Raw genomic sequence first — 20,482 nt, forward strand, 5'->3', positions numbered from 1 at the left:
GGACCAGGGTCCTACAGATTTGCTCATCTTTAGTCTCTATGTTCCGCATTCTGCAGCCTCGGGGAGAAAGCTCCTATACGAGACAAATAGGTGACGGCAGTGCCAGACTCAGCGCCAAATGGCGGCAAGAACAGGTACAGGGAGTATTTCATTTTTACAGCTGCCGTCGTATCTTGTCGGAGATTTTATTTAAGATCACAATTATAAGATCTAAATAATTCACAGATCTGAACATACGAGAAGCAGCAGGAACCAAACAGCTCCCGATATATAAGAAAAGTGATGTCTAAACATTAGGATATAAGACGGATTTTCGTCCAGGCGGCTCTTTATTCTGCATTCAGGACGCTCTCCATAAATACTACAGGATTTTATTCTCTCTCTCTTTAGTTAAAAGTAAAAAAAAACAAAAAACGATGCTATCGCGGAAGCTTTATGGACAGCGCCCCCTTGTGGTCACAAAGGTTATTGCTGTATTAACACTTCGATCATCTCACCACAAGTTATCTACATTATTATCCAAGATTTATAAATATGGCACCAGTGGGGGAGGGGAACTGACAACTCATATTTACACATAAATGTTGACGCTGGTGTTGTCACTTTTTTTGGTTCCAGTATATAAGAGGTAACAAGCCTCACCTTGGAGCCATCATTAGTCACCTGCAAGTCCGTTTGCCACCCTGGTGCCAAAATTCAGTAATGATCTGGTATCACTGGTGTCAGTCCTGCACATTAGTGCCAGCATTTGGGGCACTAAGGACCACCGGTGGGGACCCGGATTATATTTTTTTACATTTATATCCTGCATTACATATTAAAATACAAAGAGGAACAAAGAAGCCAAATTGTGAGCAAAAGCTGATGTGACGGTCTGTGTGTTGGAGAAATAGTCACGGCACTGAGGGGGAGCTGTGGCTGTCAGTATTATGGGGCACAGCCATGAGGGCACAATCGCTTTTCCATATAGTGGCATGATTACATTCAAACTTGGGGAACTCGTCAGAGGTCATTGTTATTAGCTCTGTTATGGGGACACTCTAGCTGTTCCTATACAGGGAGCTAGGACTGCCATAACAAAGGGGCACTATCAAGTGGGCACCATGACTGACATTAGCAGGGTTGCACTGTGATCATCTCTTATGGGGGCACCGTGGGCGTTTCTTCTGTGACCACTGTGACTGTTTCTTATGGGGGTGCTGCAACTGTCTCTTATGGGGGCACCGTGACTGTCTCTTATGGGGGCACCGTGACTGTCTCTTATGGAGACGCTGTGACTGTCTCTTATGGGGGCACTGTGTCTCTTATGGGGGCATCGTGACTGTCTCTTATGGAGGTGCTGTGACTGTCTCTTATGGAGACGCTATGACTGTCTCTTATGGGGGCACCGTGACTGTCTCTTATGGGGGCACCGTGACTGCCTCTTATGGGGGCACCGTGACTGCCTCTTCGTGACTGCCTCTTATGGGGGCACCATGACTATCTCTTATGGAGGTGCTGTGAATAAGAAACAAAATGTGTAAAAACTCTGCCGTAACTAAATAAGTAAAAAGCAAAGGTTCATTTAAATGACACGGGGTTCTCAGTAAAACTGTTTTTGATCAAAAATAGCATAAAAGCCATCCCACCATCGACAAGGTAACTCTGATAGGGACGGGTCCTACACTGTCTAATATTAAAATCCTTACCATGTGTCAGAGTTGACCTCAGTGTGTGAAGAAGGGCAGACAAAAAGAGCGGGTCCCGACCTGTGGACACCAGTCTGGGGAAGCCTTTAAATGTAATTTCCAGCTCAGGAGAGGGAGGCCACACCCTGGCTTGCACAGAATGCAAAAATACAGAGAAACAACACAAAAATTGAGCTTGGTTTAAATTGGTACACATGCAGCACATAAATGCATGAACATGCGTTTATGGCTGCATGTATACCAACTTACACCATCTCAATTTGTGTGTTTTTTGTTTTGTTTTTTATTTGGAGGCACTGTGAATGACTGTATGGAGGCACCATGACTTTCTTCTGGGACCACTCTCACCGTCTCTTAGGAAAGTACCTTTGATATAGTAGAACTCTTACATGGCTGCCTTTACATTGGCTGCAATATGGCTGTCTGTTATGGGAGCACTTTTGCAGGCACTTCCATGGGTGCTCTATGGCAACCATTGTTCCGGTTGTCTCTTATGGCAGCCCCTCTTATAGGGACTCTGTGGCTCTCCTACGGGAACACTGCGAGCACCATTAGTATCTCTTACGTGTTCGCTGTCACTTGTCACTGCCTTATATCTAAATTAAAAAAGTCCCAAAAGTGTAAAATCTTGTTCATTAGTGCAAGTTACAGCGATGTATGAACGTCCCCATTATCTAGAGCAGGAGCCTCGGGGAAATTTCTCTTACATTGGTGGAATCCCATCCACCGCTGGTTCTTACATCAGTGACATCGGCCTCGTCAGTCTCCTCCCTTCTCCTCCTATGGGATTTTTGATGCAAAAGCCGTGATCTCCAAATATAGCAGCATTGTCCTCGGTGACATTGGACACGTTACATCACCTCATTGTCACCAGCGCAGAAGGATGTGGATTTTATGGGGCATGAAGTGATGTGTCTGCGTTATTGCGCGCACCAAGATGGATACAATGACCTACCTGTGATCTTAAATGAACATGCATCCACTGCAGATTGCTTTCTTTTGCATATATTTTCTATATATCATTTTGTAGAGTACAGTACAAAAGGTGCAGAAGTCTACACCTACATCAATGGCTAAAAGTGTTGGCACCCTTGTAACTGTTCTAGAAAATGAAGTATTTCTCCCAGAAAAGTATTGTGATTACACATGTTCTGTTACTGCAACAACACAAAAAAAGAAAAAAAAAAGGCAAATTGGACATCATTTCACACAAAACTCTGAAAATGGGCTGGACAAAATTGTTGGCACCTTTCCAAAATTGTGGGAAAACAACTTTGTTTCAAGCATATGATGCTTGTTCAAACTCCCCTGTGGCAAGTAACAGGTGTAAGCAATATGAAAATCACACCTGAAACCAGATAAAAAGGGGACAAGTTGACTCAATCTTTGCATTGTGTGTCTGTGTGCGCCACACTAAGCATGGAGAACAGAAAGAGGAGAAGAGAACTGTCTGAGGACTTGAGACCCAAAACTGTTGAAATATATCAACAGTCTCAAGGTTACAAGTTCATCTCCAGCGATCCTGATGTTCATTTATCCATGGTGTGCAACATAATCAAGAAGTATACAACCCGTGGCACTGTAGCGGATGTCCCAGGATGTGGACGTCAGAGAAAAATTGATGAAAGGTTGCAAGGCAAAAAAAAAATAAAAATAGCCTGCATGGTGGATAAGCAGCGCCAATCAAGTTCAAAAGAAATTCAAGCTGTCCAGCAGGTTCAGGGTGCATCAGTCTCAGTGTGAACTATCAGTCTAAATTTGAATAAAATGAAACGCTATGGCAAGAGGCAAAGGAGGACCCCCACTGCTGACACAGACATAAAAATGATAGATTTCAGTTTGTAAAAATGTACATGAGCCAGCCAAAATCCTTCTGGGAAAGCATCTTGTGCACAGATGAGACCAAGATAGAGCTTTTTGGTAAAGCACATCAATCTACTGTTTACCAAAAACAGAATGAAGTCTACAAAGAAAAGAACACAAAACCTGCAGTAAAATATGGTGGAGGTTCAAAGATGTTTGCTGTTATGATCCTAGTGGCAAGGATCGCAGGTCGGACTAGCTAAGAAACTGAACAGACGACTAGCTCTGGGGAAGTGGTAACTAGATTGACCGCAACCTGATCCCATCCGCAAACAACTATAGGCAGCCGTGGAACGTTACCTAAAAATCCTAGACGTCTCGTCACGGCCTGAGAAACTGACTATTCCTGGAGGGAAAGAAAGTCCTCTCTTGCCTCAGTGGAATGACCCCAAAGATATAGAATAGCCCCCCCACAAATATTAACGGTGAGTTAAGGGGAAAGCACAAACGCAGAGATGAAATTAGATTAAGCAAATGAGGCCCGCTAATACTAGATAGCAGAAAATAGGAAGGGAACTGTGCGGTCAATAAAAAACCCTATTCAAAATATCCACGCAGAGATTGCTCGAGCCCCCGCACCAACTAACGGTGCGGGGGAAGCAACTCCGTGCCCCAGAGCTTACCAGCAACAAGAAATCACATATTAGCAAGCTGGACTAGACTCATCTTACACAGAAATCATATTGCAGGCAGATGAGCAAAAAATATTCAAACAGAACTTAGCTTATCCTGAAGAGGCAGAAAACGAGATAATCAGGAGTAATCAGAATAGTACTGAGTACATTGACAGCCGGCAACAAGTGGAAGTGAAGCAGAGCTAAATAGGAGCCTCCCTGGTGAATAACGAGGCAGCTGATCCAGCCAGACCCGCAGGATAATAAACCAAACCACCAGGGGGAGCCAAAAAACCAAAGTCACACAATACCATCTGTGACCACAAGAGGGAGCCTGAAAACGGAGTTCACAACAGTTTGCCTCTGGCACTGGGTGCCATGACTGTGTACAAGGCATCAGGAAATCAGAATATTACCAAAGGATTTTGGGTTGCCATGCAGTAATGTAGTGCCTAGTGTCAGAAAGATGGGTTTGCTTTCTAGGTCATGGGTCTTCCAGCAGGACAATGACCCCTAACTGTCACGAAGTGACTGACCCGGTATAAAACAACCCAACCGTAGGTCTGTCACGAACAGCACAACACACAAGGGAACACCGGGGACACAATTACAACGGTGGGCCCTGTCGGTAGTGACTGGGGGAATGGGCACCTCCTGCACTGGCCTGCAGACGTACCCTGATCTTGCTACCGTCCCTATACGGGTTCTTTCAACCCATCGCCGACCAGGATACCTAGTCCCTCACTTGCCCTGCACCTATCCCGAAGTAGGGAACTGGCAGGTGAGAGCACTGGTCCCACCGCTGCACTAATACAACACGGGGTAAGGAAATACAGACAAGGTAAGGAAAACAACACTTAGCTTAATGCTGCAAGGCACAGCACAGCGGGAAGAAACACCAGATTCACTGGACTCAGCAGTAGAACAACAGTTCCCAGCAAGCTCCTACTCCCAGCTGATGAACCAGGTGACTTCTTAAAGTATGAAGGGAGTGGTCACCACAAGCATCAGCTAACCCAGCAGCAATGCAGTAACACCAGCAGCCACCGGGGGGGGGGGGGGGACTGCATTACCCCCCGATGACCAGAAAGGAAAAAAGGTTTTAAACTGAGGCAAACCAGATCTGCCACAAATCCAAAATTGGATCGTGACACTAACATACTTCAAGAAACACCCAGAAATTAATGGAAACAAAGTGTTTGAGAGTTCTGAAGTTGCAGCAATGAGTCCGGATCTAAATCTTATTGAACACCTATGGAGAAAACTTAAAATTGCTGTTGGGAGGAGGCGCCTTCAAACATAAGAGACCTGGGGCAGTTTGTAAGAGTGTTCCAAAATTCCAGTTAAAAATGCTGCATTCTGACAAGGTGGCTCTTTTAGTTATGCTCCCTGCACACGGTGAAATAAACGTTTATAAAATGTGCCCCCTCATACCCTGAAATTGCCAGGGAGGCGGGTCTTTCCTTCCTAATCAGACGCAGCACAGCCGTCACTCCAGGCCTGTGCGTGCCGGGCGCCGCCTCCTCTTGCAGCATTATTGTCCCCGATGCCTGTTGCGCTGCCCTTTGTACTTACAGCGCATCAGCTGTTTGAGGTCCAGGTGTCTATCCTACGCTGAGCGGAGTTTGGAGTCCGGCTTTAGCGTCATCTGCGGTGTGGAGCTTGGCAGCTGAGTCTGGAAGCTAAGTGTGGTGTTTTTCCTCATCCTTTTTGTGTTTGACACTATTCCCTGTGTGGTACCATCTGCAGTGGTGAGGCTAGCGCTCCTTGTCGGTCAGTGCACTAGCCAGGGCAGTGTGAGGTGACAACTAGAGATGAGGTTCCTGACGGCGTTGGGGGAAGAACCCACTTAGGGCATTAGGGGAGTGCAGATACCGGCTCAGGTTTGAGCAGGAGGTGACCATTCCTTTATTTATAGGGCCTTCCTCCCCGCTTTTCCATCCCATTGTGAGTTTGTTGTGCCGTAAGCTACTGACCCCCGCGAGGTCGCTATATATATCGTGACAGGAGACCTTTCTTGAGCACCTCTACCCCTAAAAGGCTTTAAAAACTGGTCTCAGGTAATCAACATCTAGACAGATCCTGTACTGATCCTGAGTTACATCCTGTATTATACCCCAGAGCTGCACTCATTATTCTGCTGGTGCAGTCACTGTGTACATACATTACATTACTGATCCTGAGTTACATCCTGTATTTATACCAGCAGAATAGTGAGTGCAGCTCTGGGGTATAATACAGGATGTAACTCAGGATCAGTAATGTAATGTATGTACACAGTGACTGCACCAGCAGAATAGTGAGTGCAGCTCTGGGGTATGTCACTGTGTGCATTCATTACATTACTGACCCTGAGTTACATCCTGTATTATACTCCAGTGCTGCACTCACTATTCTGCTGGTGCAGTCACTGTGTACATACATTACATTACTGATCCTGAGTTACATCGTGTATTATACCCCAGAGCTGCACTCACTATTCTGCTGGTGCAGTCACTGTGTATATACATTACATTACTGATCCTGAGATACATCCTGTATTATACTCCAGTGCTGCACTCACTATTCTGCTGGTGCAGTCACTGTGTACATACATTACTGATCCCGAGTTACATCCTGTATTATACCCCAGAGCTGCACTCACTATTCTGCTGGTGCAGTTACTGTGTACAGTGTCGGACTGGGGTGCCAAGGGCCCACCAGTAACACTGACTTTTGGGGGCCCACTTGCATACAAATATTACACTACCCTCGTTCACAAATGTACCTATATATCTATATAATAATACATTGGGTAGTTTTATTAATGAATGATGAGATGCTGCTTTTTTTTCTATACAGAATCAATTGAATTATGCCAAGTACTGCTCATACAGTGGGGTTGAGGGCCCGGATCTGCACAGGGGCCCACCGAGGGATTCCCCTGTTACCTTATGGGTCAGTCCGAGCCTGACTGTGTATATACATTACATTACTGATCCGGAGTTACATCCTGTATTATACTCCAGAGCTGCACTCACTATTCTGCTGGTGCGGTCACTGTGTACATACATTACATTACTGATCCTGAGTTACATCCTGTATTATACCCCAGAGCTGCACTCACTATTCTGCTGGTGCAGTGACTATGTACATACATTACTGATCCTGAGTTACATCCTGTATTATACTCCAGAGCTGCACTCACTATTCTGCTGGTGCAGTCACTGTGTACATACATTACATTACTGATCCTGAGTTACATCCTGTATTATACCCCAGAGCTGCACTCACTATTCTGCTGGTGCAGTCACTGTGTACATACATTACAGATCCAGAGTTACATCCTGTATTATACGCCAGAGCTGCACTCACTATTCTGCTGGTGCAGTCACTGTATACATACATTATATTACTGATCCTGTTCTGATCCTAAGTTATATCCTGTATTATACTCCAGTGCTGCGCTCACTATTCTGCTGGTGCAGTCACTGTGTACATACATTACAGATCCAGAGTTACATCCTGTATTATACGCCAGAGCTGCACTCACTATTCTGCTGGTGCAGTCACTGTATACATACATTATATTACTGATCCTGTTCTGATCCTAAGTTATATCCTGTATTATACTCCAGAGCTGCGCTCACTATTCTGCTGGTGGAGCTCCTTTAGTTTTTGCTTTGTGGGCGAATCCAAGCACTGAGACAGGAATCCACAAGACCAGAACATGAGGCAGGTTGCGGTACAGGATCAGTCACGCTCTGGGCATTCCGTCTTCCAGTCCTTATTACTCCTGATAATTTCCGGATATTAACCCTTGGTATTTTGGAGCCGATCACTGTAATGTTGCTCACTTAGCCTTTAAAGTTTATTTTACTGGAAGAAAACAAGAAGTGTGAAAAATAAAAGCAGCAGCAGTGTTCCTTCCCGCGTTCTGTCTGCTGCCGGTGACTGATCTTCCTTTTGTTCTCTTCACGTATTTTGCATTCTATCTTTCCTCTGATCTCTCTCCCCGTTGTTGCTTTCCGTCGCTTTCCAATTTGCTGCCTTCTCATCTCATTTCAATCTGTTCTACTGCTGTGATATATAATTACGCCTCGGTTAGAGTGCACGTAAATGGAAAAGAAAGAAGGAGATATAAACAGCTACTTTACAACACAACAGTCTGCGGAGCGCTCAGACATGCAGGAAGGAGAGATTACAGCGCACACCCCACAGGGGCACAGCATGTCCCAAGGGGCACAACCAGGCTGGTCAGGGTCCCCAGACGTTAGAACAGCATGTTATAGGGGCGCTATTCCAGTCATTGCTATGGGGGCACTATGAAGATTGCTATGGGGGCACCGTGTGTCTATTACGGAGCACTGTGAATGTCTCCATTGCGGGGGCACTGCATGTCTCTATTATGGGGGCACTGCGTGTCTCTATTATGGGGGCACTGCTGCGTGTCTCTATTATGGGGGCACTGCGTGTCTCTATTACGGGGGCACTGCGTGTCTCTATTACGGGGGCACTGTGAATGTCTCCATTGCGGGGGCACTGCATGTCTCTATTATGGGGGCACTGCGTGTCTCTATTATGGGGGCACTGCGTGTCTCTATTACGGGGGCACTGTAAATGTCTCCATTGCGGGGGCACTGCATTTCTCTATTATGGGGGCACTGTGTCTCTATTTTATGGGGGCACTGCGTGTCTCTATTATGGGGGCACTGCGTGCCTCTATTATGGGGGCACTGCGTGTCTCTATTATGGGGGCATTGCGTGTCTCTATTATGGGGGCATTGCGTGTCTCTATTATGGGGGCACTGCGTGTCTCTATTATGGGGGCACTGCGTGTCTATTATGGGGGCACTGCGTGTCTATTATGGGGGCACTGCGTGTCTCTATTATGGGGGCACTGCGTGTCTCTATTATGGGGGCACTGCGTGTCTCTATTATGGGGGCACTGATTGTATCTATTATGGGGGCACTGCATGTCTCTATTATGGAGGCACCGTGTGTCTCTATTATGGGAGCACTGCGTGTCTATTCCGGGGGCACTGCGTGTCTATTATGGGGGCACTGCGTGTGTCTATTACGGGGGCACTGCTTGTCTCTATTATGGGGCACTGATTGTGCCTATTCCGGGGGCACTGCGTGTCTCTATTATGGGGGCACTGCGTGTCTCTATTATGGGGGCACTGCGTGTCTCTATTATGGGGGCACTGCGTGTCTCTATTATGGGGGCACTGCGTGTCTCCATTGCGGGGGCACTGCATGTCTCTATTATGGGGGCACTGCGTGTCTCTATTATGGGGGCACTGCGTGTCTCTATTACGGGGGCACTGTAAATGTCTCCATTGCGGGGGCACTGCATTTCTCTATTATGGGGGCACTGTGTCTCTATTTTATGGGGGCACTGCGTGTCTCTATTATGGGGGCACTGCGTGCCTCTATTATGGGGGCACTGCGTGTCTCTATTATGGGGGCATTGCGTGTCTCTATTATGGGGGCACTGCGTGTCTCTATTATGGGGGCACTGCGTGTCTATTATGGGGGCACTGCGTGTCTATTATGGGGGCACTGCGTGTCTCTATTATGGGGGCACTGCGTGTCTCTATTATGGGGGCACTGCGTGTCTCTATTATGGGGGCACTGATTGTATCTATTATGGGGGCACTGCATGTCTCTATTATGGAGGCACCGTGTGTCTCTATTATGGGAGCACTGCGTGTCTATTCCGGGGGCACTGCGTGTCTATTATGGGGGCACTGCGTGTGTCTATTACGGGGGCACTGCTTGTCTCTATTATGGGGCACTGATTGTGCCTATTCCGGGGGCACTGCGTGTCTCTATTATGGGGGCACTGCGTGTCTCTATTATGGGGGCACTGATTGTATCTATTATGGGGGCACTGCATGTCTCTATTATGGAGGCACCGTGTGTCTCTATTATGGGAGCACTGCGTGTCTATTCCGGGGGCACTGCGTGTCTATTATGGGGGCACTGCGTGTGTCTATTACGGGGGCACTGCTTGTCTCTATTATGGGGCACTGATTGTGCCTATTCCGGGGGCACTGCGTGTCTCTATTATGGGGGCACTGCGTGTCTCTATTATGGGGGCACTGCGTGTCTCTATTATGGGGGCACTGCGTGTCTCTATTATGGGGGCACTGCGTGTCTCTATTATGGGGGGCACTGCGTGTCTATTATGGGGGCACTGCGTGTCTCTATTATGGGGGCACTGCGTGTCTCTATTATGGGGGCACTGCGTGTCTCTATTATGGGGGCACTGCGTGTCTCTATTATGGGGGCACTGCGTGTCTCTATTATGGGGGCACTGCGTGTCTCTATTATGGGGGCACTGCTTGTATCTATTATGGGGGAACTGCGTGTGTCTATTCCGGGGGCACTGCGTGTCTCTATTATGGGGGGCACTGCGTGTCTATTCCGGGGGCACTGCGTGTCTCTATTATGGGGGCACTGCGTGTCTCTATTATGGGGGCACTGCGTGTCTCTATTATGGGGGCACTGCGTGTCTCTATTATGGGGGGCACTGCGTGTCTATTATGGGGGCACTGCGTGTCTCTATTATGGGGGCACTGCGTGTCTCTATTATGGGGGCACTGCGTGTCTCTATTATGGGGGCACTGCGTGTCTCTATTATGGGGGCACTGCGTGTCTCTATTATGGGGGCACTGCGTGTCTCTATTATGGGGGCACTGCGTGTCTCTATTATGGGGGCACTGCGTGTCTCTATTATGGGGGCACTGCGTGTCTCTATTATGGGGGCACTGCGTGTCTCTATTATGGGGGCACTGCGTGTCTCTATTATGGGGGCACTGCGTGTCTCTATTATGGGGGCACTGCGTGTCTCTATTATGGGGGCACTGCTTGTATCTATTATGGGGGAACTGCGTGTGTCTATTCCGGGGGCACTGCGTGTCTCTATTATGGGGGGCACTGCGTGTCTATTCCGGGGGCACTGCGTGTCTCTATTATGGGGGCACTGCGTGTCTCTATTATGGGGGCACTGCGTGTCTCTATTATGGGGGCACTGATTGTATCTATTATGGGGGCACTGCATGTGTCTATTATGGGGGCACTGCATGTGTCTATTATGGGGGCACCATGTGTCTCTATTATGGGAGCACTGCGTGTCTATTCCGGGGGCACTGCGTGTGTCTATTATGGGGGCACTGCGTGTGTCTATTACTGGGGCACTGCTTGTCTCTATTATGGGGCACTGATTTTATCTATTACTGGGGAACTGCGTGTGTCTATTACGGGGGCACTGCTTGTCTCTATTATGGGGCACTGATTTTATCTATTATGGTGGCACCGTGTGTCTCTATTATGGGGCACTGATTGTATCTATTACTGGGGAACTGCGTGTGTCTATTACGGGGGCACTGTGTGTCTCTATTATGGGGGCACTGTGAGTGCCATTATTATGGGGGTTGTTGCTGTCATGAAGAATTGTGTATGGCACTGTTGCTGTTCCTGTTAGTGTTATGGGGATCACTGTTGCAGTCACTTTTATAGAGGTGATTGTTGGGGTCACTGTTATGGGGTCACTGATGGTTATGGGTGGCACAAGGAAAACAAACTCCAGTGGGAAAATCTGGAGGATCGGCATTGGGTCTGCGAGCGACGGCTGGTTTACTATTACAATATCCTCCATGTATCATTATACATCCAGCGGGTCGCTCATTACAGTCTCCGAAGATCCCTGTAACTTATGATAATGAAGTTCTGTTAGAAATCCCACAGAGAAGAATAATGGACACAGACTCTGTAAGTCACTGCATGATGATCTGTGGAAGTGGAAGACGGCAAAAAAAAAAAAAATTATACACACACTGGTGATCGGAATAGACCGGATGAGTGCGATATCAGAGCCGTACAGAAGGCCATAACATGGGCGGATGGTATAATGCCAGGCTCTCCATGGACGGCTTCGGCTGCTCTCTTCTTCCCCAGGTCGTACGTGGCAGGGATCCTGTGAGCGCAGTTACTATACAGGTACTGTGGGGCGCACTTTGTAGAAATCTGACGATACTACTGAAGGGTCGGTGTGGCAGCCGGCAGGTAATAATAGGAACAGTGTAGTGGGCACTATTATAGGAGCAGTGTAGTGGGCACTATTATAGGGGTACTGTGGCAGACACTATTATAGGACAGTGTAGTGGGCACATTTATAGGCGCACTGTGGCAGGCATCATTATTCGGACAGTGTTGTGGCACATTTATAGGGGCACAATTAAAGGCTCTATTATTGGGGCAATGTAGAGGTCATTCCACTATTATACGAGCACTGTGGCAGGCACTATTGTAGGGGCATTGTAGATGGCACTCCAGGGGCACTGTGGTGGGCACTATTATAGGGGTACTGTAGTGGGCACGCTTATAGGGGCACTGTGGCAGGCACTATTGTAGGGGTATTGCAGATGGCACCCCGTGGGGGGAACTGTGGTGGGCAGTATTATATGGGCAGAGCAGTGGGCACGTGGGCACTCCTAAAGAGAAATATTTTTCCACAAAAACCAGCACTACGACCATGATGAGAGAACGCCCCCATACTGTTTCATCACAGTGACCTCCAGACACGATTTTAACATTAATTCTTATAAATTGAGGTTCCCATGTGTAGGGTGTCCTGATCCCCCATAAACCAATATAGGCTCTTATAAGACCCCAATAAGCATAATAATCCTCTACTGATCACAAAGCAGATATTAATCACCAACTGTAACTAATAAAATCAGCCCCACATGGCGCATGGCTGTAGTCGTATCTGCGTTCCATCCTTTCTTACACATCCGCTTTATGGTTACAGATCTCACTAAGGAAGGGAAATTGTCTTGTGTCTGTACAATACAGACGCTCATAACAATAGCCGGGGCGATCATTAAAAGGCAACAGGCACAACTAATATATAATACAAGGAACATTCCCAAGATAAATGATGAAAAAGAAGAAAAATTGTTTCCTGTGCTCATTATCGCCCCCTATTAAGTAAATCACATAAAAGTCAAAGATGAGTGGGGGAAGGGAAGTGACAACTTGGCATGTAAAAGTGTTTGGCACTTTTCCCAACCATATTTTTAATCTATCACTATCAGTACTTTCTCAGACAAGAGGTCTTTTATATGTCTGACTGGAACTGTTCTTTGAAGGCTACATCCAATTTTCCATCTAATTTTCTACATTTCTCCAATACCTCTAAAATAAAATAATGAAAAAGTCTTCATTAACAAAGCCTGCTCATTTGTGTCTAAAGATCCTATGCAGACCTATGTGTCTCCATGGTAACAGACAACAAACAAACCCAGTGTAGTCGGATTCTGCCTTCCTCCATCTGTCCCATACATCTTCCTTACATTTGGTAGAAGAGACGGAAAGAAAAATCTGACTACACAGGATTTGATTGTTGTCTGTTACCATGGAGACACATAGGTCTGCATATTACTATAGACACAAAACGATAGGATAATCAATATATTCCAGTAAAGAATTATATATGGTCTTTCACGAACAGACTTCATTTGTAGAGAAAAGTAGGTACTTGTTGGGTCTGTCCGTGAAAGACCATACATAATTCTTTACTAAAATATATTGATTTTCCTATCGTTTTGTGTTTATATTAATATGCAGACCTATGTGTCTCCATGGTAACAGACAACAATCAATCCCTGTGTAGTCAGATTTTTCTCTTCTACCAAATATATGTTAGGAAGGCAAATGGGACAGATGGAGGACATTAGATGAAAAGGCAATGGGTCTCTGCTCTGGCTCATAAAAGGGGTCCCATAAGCCCTGTCCATTGACGCCATGCTCACTGACATGGATATCACTCCAAGACCCTCGTCAGTGGACCTACAGCTCCGTCTACCTCTTTAGGGTGTCACCCAGTACATGGATATTACAGCTATGGGTGGTTCTCACCCCCAGCCCCTCATCTATGTGATCATATGCCATCTCAAAAATTTCTATAAGTGGAATATCCCATTAAATCTGAAGTAACTAGAGATTCCAACCTCTAGACCACCTGGGATGTTCCTTCTTAAAGGGGTATTCTTATTAATCTTCTGAGCTTCTGATGTATTGTCACGTGTCTGACATTGACTTTAATGAAAATGTTGAAAACGAGCAAGGGCAATTACATTTACCATATCAAAGACCCCCATCATAAGGCATATCATAGGGATAGATATATATATATACACACACACACACACACACACAATAGAACTTTATCCACTATCATGTGAAGGCATTTGTGCCAAATTATCAACATTTCTGTATCTATTCCAGGGAAAGCTGTGTACCATCCAACATTGCCGCACAGCTTTCCCAAATAGATAATATAGCAAATCTAAAGGGCCTCCATTTATCAAAACGGTCAAAAATAAGAAACTGTCTTTGTTGCTACTAGCAACCAATAAGACCTCAGCTTTCATTTTGTAAACTGCTCTGGTAAAATGAAAGCTGCGCTGTGATTGGTTGCTATGGACAACAAAAACAGCTTTTCTTTTAGAGACAGTTTTGATAACTAAGGCTATTCCTGTCGGCTCTAGGGAAAGCTGAGTTGTAGCCATTATGTTTTTAGTAGAATACTGGTTCGCAAAACTTTGGCCCGAAAAAATTATATTTAGGAATAATATTCATCTTGCTCCCTGAGAGGACTGAGGTCCAGTACAGGAACATCATAGGGGGTGTCATCCAGCTTTCCCATATTACTGTAAAGCGAAAGCAATGCTATGTGAGGTGGACTGTGCTAAATGATCAGTATAATGTGTGTGCGTATATATATATATTTATTATACACACACGTGTCATGAATATACATACATCTAGATATTAAATATATATATGTATTATTTATTTAATATATATTAAACAGCATGCCACCCAGATACAGATCTAGGACAGATATGATTTGGCAAATGCTCAATCACACATTACACACAATTTTGATAGTGACGGTGTTGCCACCCAGCTTTTCCAAACAGCTGAATGTCAAAGCTATTCATCCAGTGATGCATCAAACACTTTTATATGAGTGGTCAAAATAAATATTATGAGGAGGGGATATGTAAAATGAGCAATACTACTAATCACCCAGCTTTACCAGGTTTCTGCAAAACCCAAATGTCCAGCGCTAAATAGGAATTGTTTATCTGCTCCAGGAAAAGCTGTGTGATATTCACTGCATTACTATATATTAATATAATAATGTGTATTTCTCTATATTTACACCCTTCCATATAAGGTGTGGGGGGGGGGGTCAAAATAATGAGTAATAATAATCAGAAAGAGCAACACTACTAACCACCCAGCTTTTCCAGGTGGGCAGTAAACTTCATACTTTGCACAGTTCATTGATTATTTATTAGGTTTGCTTATATGATTGATACCTGAGAAGTGAAGGCACCAAGTGCACAGTTACAAAGTTGCACCAGAGTCTCCCAGCTGTCCCCAGTGAACAGCACCAGTACTCACCAATCCTTAGTACTTGCTGGGATGTGTGAGGGGTGATCACACTGAAAATGCAGAGTAGGGGGAGAAGAAGTCCACAGCTGCCAGGGAGATCCATGCTGAACAATGAGGATTCAGTGGTGCACATGTCCTAGAGCCAGGCTGATGGAGCAGAGGCTGCTGCTGCCCACTTCATCCTATGCCTCAGTCACTTCCCTGGCTCCCTGGCTGGTGGCTCCCTGGTTGGTGGCTCTCTAGCCCATCATCTGCTCCCTGGAAGCATCCAGCAGCTGATGGCCACAGGCAGGCTCTCCAGTCTGCAGCCAGCCTCCTCAGCTTGCTCTCCAGTCTGCAGCCAGCCTCCTCAGCTTGCTCTCCAGTCTGCAGCCAGCCTCCTCAGCTTGTTCTCTCGGATTTCTGCACACCAGCCAGAGCTCACTCCAGCAGGAAAGTGAGGAGGGAGCTGGGAGCATGCAGAGCCTCCAGCAGATTAAGCTACATCCACTCCCATGCCAGTGGCAGGGCTGATTGAATCCTTGCTTGGAATCTACTGATGAATGCACTTCTAATCTCCATGTTTGGCTGGGAGTGGAGAAGCTGGGTGATTAAGTCAGCCATGCATCATGTAAGTACAAAGTATCTTCCTCATCTTCCTCATCCTGGTCCTCATCATCATCACCTCCCTTCAGGCTGCCTTTACTTCTCTTCCTTCCCTGCACAGTCTCTTCTTGTTAAATGAGCATTTCAGGGACCACCCCTAGGACACTGCACAGAGGGAGCATGGGGCACACTGGAGATGACTTCCCAGCCCCTAAAAGACAGATACCTGGGGAGGATGGGAGGAGAGGGGATGGAGCTGCAGACAGGCACCTGCTTGCTGAGGGTATTGAAGGTTGGACGATATAATGTGGAACTAGAGGTCACAGCATGCTTTGCCTCAGTAAACTCACACATGCTCAGGTGACAGTATGCACTAATAAGCAGCAGCTCTCATAGGAGCTACTTCTCCCACTGGTTGCACCTGACTGAGCCAGATTTGCCTATATGCCATGTTGGATCTAAGGATCCCTCCACAATAGCCTATTCTTTGAAATGCATTTTTGGGACTACAGGTGCCAGCATGCTCTGAGGCTATGTGCACACATTGCAGAATGGGATGCAGACTTTTCTGCACAAAATCCGCATCTCCTGGCAGAAAACGCAGCTGCGGATTTTTTCCTTTTTTTTTTTAATGCGGAATTAATGCGGATTTTCTGCGGTTTTTACCCCTGCAGATTTCTATCATGGAGGGGTGCAGAAACGCTGCAGATCCGCACAAAAGAAGTGACATGCACTTCTTTTAAATCCGCAGAGTTTCCGCGCTGATTTTTCTGCACCATCTGCACAGCTTTTTTTTTTTTTTTCACATTGATTTACATTGTACTGTACATCACTTATGAAAATATTAAAGCCAGCATATTTAGAGAAGTTTTACAATATCAACACATTCTACAAATAAATATATGCTTAATATGGATAATAGGGACCAGCTGCCAATCAATATATAAAGACAAAAACAGAAACACAAGCAGCCATATGGTCCCATAAAATACATGCTTTATTGAATACAAAAGATAAAATTACCAGACAAGAACAGGTGTACAGAGGGGAAATACCAGTACGCACCAATGATGATGGCAAAAAACAGGCCTGAGAACGGTCCGTGAACCACAATGCTGAACTAGCAATAGGCTAGAGAAGAGCTTTCCAGTATAGGGGACAGCAATGTATTCCATATATATAGGGCAAGTGCCCTCATGTAGGAAACGCTAACATCCCGGCACAGTGCAGCGGTGTACTTACAGCAAACAAGGTGGTCCAGGGAACGAACAGGCAGGCCTGACCCCAACGCGCGTTTCGGAGCGCACCGCTCCTTCGTCAGGGGGTACAAATAATACATAAATGCGAGTATTTAAACATTGCCGACCGGAACCCGGAAATGTGTAATCAACGCCTACAGCCCTTAGAAAACTGCGGCCAGCGTACGCCACCTCCAACATGGCCGCCGACACCGGAAGTACGTGGGGCCCCACGTGACCGATGACGGACGGCAAGCCGCAGGTCGGACGCTCACCAGCAGCCAAGGCGCATGTGCATGAAGAAACCCTCAGCACAGCGCCGCTAAATACATAAGTATGGAAAAAAAAATATATAAACAAGCAGGGCGCAATTAAACAGTGGATGCTTATTATGCGGGCACACCCATACCTATACACATATATATATATATATATATATACAAACATATATACATATATATACATATAAATGTCCACATATCTCACCATATAAGTAAAAAGATAATTAGAAAGAAACATCATATAACAATGTATAAACCCATAACATATACATGCAATAATCTAATAATAAACCCATAAATAAATAGAACAAAAATATATATATATATAAGTGCATAAATACATAAATAATACAATCTAATAGATCAACTAGAAACAAAAAACACTCCCGCACATATAATTAAATACGTACATGGTGTACCCGCATGTAACCCTCTCTGTAAAAAGCACACAAACTACAACATAACTGTAGGAACAAAACAACACACATATAGTATTAGTATAACAAAAGCTCCAATTGTTGACACGAAGCACTCAATCAGCAGCATCGTATAGACTCATAATAGCAGCAAATAGTGTTAGTGTAGCAACAAGTTCACAGTATTGACACGGAGCACTCAGTCAGCAACATCGTATAGGCACACGATAACAGCAAATCGTCATATACGTAGGCTAAAAACGAATAAGACAAATTAATATACAACTAAAATTAAAAGAAACATCAACGTAAGGAGCGCACCTAGTATGGTGATGCACAGACATGCGCAGATCACAAAAATGGGGCATATGAGATGTTCTCATTTAAACCATCAGGGGAGACCGTACGTAATGTCCAAATCCACCTTGACTCGAGTTGAGCAAGGCGTTTGGACAAACCACCTCCACGGATATTAATGTTGAGCAGATCTATCCCGCGCACCCTCAGCGATGCTGCGTCACAGGAGTGGAAGTCCCTAAAATGTCTTGGCAGTGTTTTAAGGATGGTACCATCAGTACATGTAGCTGCCGCCTCAATGCCGAGAACATGTTCTCTAACCCTGACTTTTAACTGTCTTGTGGTTAAACCAACATATATAAGGCCACAAGGACAAGTAGCATAATAAATAACGTATCTAGATGTACATGTTATACGTTTCCTTATACTAAAGTCCCTGCTACCGTCAGAGTTAGAGAACGATGAACAACGCTCGACATTGGGGCACGCAACACACCTGCCACAGGGAATACAACCACCCCGTGCGGCAGTGCCGCTGAAGAACGTCGGCACAGTCTGCCCAACATAGTGGCTATGGGTAAGCCGATCTCTTAGATTTCTCGCACGCCGGAATGTCATAAGCGGATATTTAGGGAGAAATTTCTTAAGAATAGGGTCGGCCTGTAAAATAGGCCAGGCCCTCTTCATCGCCACACGCATATCGGCGTGCTGAGAACTAAAAGAAGTTATAAATCTAATTTGGTCACCCCTGCTAGATTTCACAGAATCACTCCTATAAAGGAGACTATCACGGTCAGCATGTTTGGCCCGATGGTAGGCCTTTTTCAGGACACGTCTACTGTACCCCCTTGCCAGGAACCGTGACATAAGTTCACTTGCACGGATGTTAAAATCATGTTCACTAGAGCAAATACGCCTCAAACACAAGAACTGACCTCTGGGGATGGCCTTAATCATATGTGAAGGATGGCACGATGAGGCATGCAGGAGGGTATTAGTCGCCGTAGGTTTACGGAAGATGTCAGTTTGCAACCTCCCTCCCGCATCCTTCTTAATCGTGACATCCAAGAAGTCAATCTTCTCATTATCCCACACCGGGGTCAGACGAATATTGAGGTCGTTGCCGTTCAAGTCAGAGATAAACTGCGTAAGGTCGACGGAGGTGCCCTGCCAGACAAAGAAGATATCGTCGATGTAGCGGGTCCACAAAAGGACCCGCTCAATCGACCCCTGTTTGTCTGACAGGAAGAGGTCCCTCTCCCACAAACCCAGGAACAGGTTGGCATACGAGGGTGCAAAGGCCGCCCCCATAGCTGTCCCCTGGGTCTGCAGATAGAAGGACCCCTTAAAGACAAAAAAATTATGTGTGAGAGTGAACTCAAGTAGCTCCAGGATGAGATCCCTCAATGTTAATGGAAGAGTAGATGTGCTAAGAAAGTATTGAACCGCACGAATTCCGTCCTGATGACGAATATTAGTATAGAGGGATTCAACATCAACTGAGGCCAAAAGAGTATCACTCTCTAAACACAATCCGTCCACCCTACGCAGCAAATCTCCAGTATCTTTGAGGAACGAGGGCAGCAAGGACACCAATGGCTGTAGGTAAAAATCAATCCATCCGTTCACGCGCTCGAGAAAGTTCCCTCTCCCTGACACAATCGGTCGGCCGGGGGGCACCGATGCATCCTTATGTATTTTTGGCAGGAGGTACAGGGTAGGGATAGTAGGTTCCTTGACGACAAGTGCCAAGGCCAACTCACGAGTGACAACACCGCCATCCAAGGCCCTTTGAATGATGGTATCCAATTTGGAAACAAATGCAGAGAGGGGGTTATACGTCAATTTCCTATAACAGATGGTATTATTAAGCTGTTTTATAGCCTCCCTCTCATACATCCGTTTGGGCCAAACAACGATATTGCCACCCTTGTCAGCCGGCTTCAGCACAATGTCGTCAAGTCCTTGTAAATACTCAAGCCTCACCCTTTCTTCTCTAGATAAATAATCTCTCCTGCCAAATCTAGGGATGTTCTGAAATTC

At 45.8% G+C, this 20,482-nt stretch overlaps 1 protein-coding gene across 6 annotated transcripts in view; it reads right to left on the reverse strand.

Annotated features, from left to right (window-relative positions):
- GRIK1 (glutamate ionotropic receptor kainate type subunit 1) overlaps window positions 1–16,391 on the reverse strand; it is a 373,798-nt gene extending 357,407 nt beyond the window's left edge. For 3 of the 6 annotated variants that reach the window (XM_077293956.1, XM_077293954.1, XM_077293955.1), the window contains exon 1: window positions 15,632–16,388. In XM_077293956.1, coding sequence (XP_077150071.1) covers window positions 15,632–15,755 — 124 coding nt within the window. In that variant the 5' untranslated portion in view covers window positions 15,756–16,388. Of the gene's footprint in view, window positions 1–7,794; window positions 7,948–15,631 lie in introns of those variants that run through there. The other 3 variants (XM_077293958.1, XM_077293959.1, XM_077293957.1) reach the window with 3 other exon arrangements.
- Between the last annotated feature and the right edge of the window lie 4,091 nt (window positions 16,392–20,482).

Source organism: Ranitomeya variabilis, chromosome 3, assembly GCF_051348905.1.
Source record: "Ranitomeya variabilis isolate aRanVar5 chromosome 3, aRanVar5.hap1, whole genome shotgun sequence".
Lineage (NCBI taxonomy): Eukaryota > Metazoa > Chordata > Amphibia > Anura > Dendrobatidae > Ranitomeya > Ranitomeya variabilis.